Here is a 2,803-nt window from a genome sequence, read left to right on the forward strand (position 1 = left end):
GGGATTTCTTCTTCTACGTACATTACACATACTTTAGTCGAGAACATTCTTAGGATATTTGTGAAGATGACATACCAGTTCTATACTCGTAGAGGTCATAATCATATATCACTAGAAACAGACACATCTTTATCGATTAGCAGTGATCGGGAGACAAACTTGATTAACACTCTAGTTCTATACTATGTTAATTGTACAGTGTTTGCACTACCTTGTCTGCCTTAATTTGTTTGAGAGATAAAGTTGGTTGCCGACATTGGGGGATTGAAATTGGAATTCAAGTTTGGTTTTATCTTTTAAAAAAACTAAACAATTTTACCATTGGGATTCCCCAAAAGAAATGAAAATAAATAGGAGCAAGGCCATGGAACGTTCGAACTGAACAGGAATTAGAATAACAATATAATTTTAGCTAGGGTTCTTGCATTTTGGTGAGGTGTGTTGTGATTGTATCGGTTTAGGGGGATAAAAACAAAAACTGAAGAAGTTTGGGTTTTAATTTTTATCATTTAATTGGAAACAGGTGGCCTCTTGAGATCCCTTTTCTCAACAAAAGAAGAAGAAGTAAATTGTCAAATTGACACAGACTAAGTAAATTAGGTTTTCTACGTCCATCTCTTTTGGTAGTTTTATTTTGATGTCAATTTTCTCCTGATGTTAGCAAGTTTGGGAGCTTGCTTCCGTAATTATTGGTTACAAAAGCATGACAAGTCCAAGTCAAGATTTTGAAAATATACAAATGAGACCTCTGTTTCTTGTTTTTATACGACATACGCAAATAATCAGAAGCCTTACAATAATAAAAAAAAAAAAAAAGAGTATTTGCTTTATGTCTGTGAGCCATTTGTCAACAAATCTTGTTGAAGTTGGGAGTTGTTAAGACACCCAAATCTTGGCAAAAACATCACTTTCACAAAACTGCCTCCTTTTTGTCCTAGTATTATATATAACACACACATACATGTATGAAGTCACTGGCTCTTCTATCTATCTACAATTTTGAGTTTAAGCTCTAAAAGTGTTAAAATTTAGTGTTGAGGGTTGGCTATGGGCAAGGGTCGAGCACCGTGTTGTGACAAGGTTGGACTAAACAAGGGTACATGGAGCCCTGAGGAAGACCTGAGGCTAATTGCTCACATTCAAAGGTATGGGCATGCAAATTGGCGTGCCCTGCCTAAGAAAGCCGGTACTCCGTTTCATCATTTTTTTTTCCTTTTAAAGCTTTCTTTAATATCAATGTTTATCTCACTTCTCCTGTCTAGTGTGATTAAACAAGGAATAATAGAGTAATATGGGTATTATTAATGCACATTGTTTTCATATTAGAGAATTTTCTTCATGTTTTTTATTGGATACCAACATTTGGCAATTAAAAAAACAGATTTATCTAGTATAAATAGTACATCTTTTTTCTTTTGGTTTATATTAGGGTTGCTTAGGTGCGGGAAGAGCTGTCGACTGAGGTGGATTAATTATCTTCGTCCTGATATCAAACGTGGGCACTTCACCGAAGAAGAAGAGGAGACCATCATAAAGCTTCATGCCTTGCTTGGAAACAAGTAATCACAATTTGTATAGCTTACATTTGGCCCATTATTTTCTTGCCGTTATTAGAATTCTGGTATTTTTTTTTTAACTCAAGTTTTTCATCAGATGGTCAAAAATTGCTTCACACCTGCCTGGTAGAACTGACAATGAGATCAAAAATGTCTGGAATACATACTTGAAGAAGAAATTAAGATCAAGAGAAGAGGAGGAAGGAGAGCACAAGGCAACAGATAAACCAAATTTTTTCTTAAACGGATCTTACTGTAATTCTAATCAATTACAAGTTCAAAACAGAGAGAACGACAAAGACCCAACTACCGACACAACTGAGGTACAGATGGAGCGCAAAGATGATAAAAGTGACTTAGAAGTGCAACCTAAATCTAATTCATCTGCTTTGTCAAGCTGCTCTTCATCGCTTTCATTTGCAACAGTTGAGAATTGTCGCAGGGAAGAGAATGGATATGAATTTTTGGAGATTCCTGAAATGACAATTGAACCCGAACTTTGGAGTATGATTGAAGAAGACGATCACGGGGAATCCCTTGCTGTTGAGAAAAATACTACAGCAACTAATGAAACAACAGACTGGTTAGAAAGCCTCGAGATTGAACTCGGGTTGTGTGAACCACAAGATGAGAACCAAGAAAGCTTACTCAGGAGGGATGATACCGGTCTAAAGGAGGGAAATGGTTTGTGCATTGATGATTTTCAAATTGAGCCAGCTTCTCCCTTACTATTAGAATATTTGTATGATGTGAACATAGAGTCTTCATATGTTGACTAGTGATGATGTAGAAATGTATCTAGATATAGTTGGGATACTCTGTAATACATTTTCAAAGATTGTTGACGAGAGTCACAGGTAGGTTACTTTGCATGTCAAGTAGTAGTCAGGTTAAAGAAGGATGTGAAAAGAGTCAAATTGTAGGTGACTTTATTATTATATGTTTTATTTATACGACATAAAGGATTATACCGACTCCTCACCAATCATTTCTTGCTTCTTTATTGGAGCGTCATGGTGCTGTAAGCAAGAGATCATCTTATAAAGTATTGGCATTTGCACCCAAACTAACTACAGTATAATATAAGAAGTTTTTCTTTTATGGCTCTACGTTTGCAGCCAGTCCTTCAAAATTTTTGAGCAAAAGGCCAATGTTATGTCCTTGAGAAAAGAATTCCCAAAAGGGAAGGACAAAAAGGAATCATCTGTTAATTTAACGGAATAAAGATAAAGAATACAGCTCTCCCA

At 35.8% G+C, this 2,803-nt stretch overlaps 1 protein-coding gene across 1 annotated transcript; it reads left to right on the forward strand.

The window, feature by feature from the left end:
• Positions 1–905: 905 nt before the first annotated feature.
• LOC144551990 (myb-related protein Zm1-like) lies at positions 906–2,541 on the forward strand. The gene is made up of 3 exons (XM_078300101.1): positions 906–1,186; positions 1,430–1,559; positions 1,654–2,541. The coding sequence occupies exons 1-3, from the start codon at positions 1,048–1,050 to the stop codon at positions 2,333–2,335; spliced, it is 951 nt and encodes a 316-aa protein (XP_078156227.1). The 5' UTR covers positions 906–1,047; the 3' UTR covers positions 2,336–2,541.
• Positions 2,542–2,803: the final 262 nt, after the last annotated feature.

This window comes from Carex rostrata, chromosome 3 (genome assembly GCF_964058835.1).
Source record: "Carex rostrata chromosome 3, lpCarRost1.2, whole genome shotgun sequence".
Classification (NCBI taxonomy): domain Eukaryota; kingdom Viridiplantae; phylum Streptophyta; class Magnoliopsida; order Poales; family Cyperaceae; genus Carex; species Carex rostrata.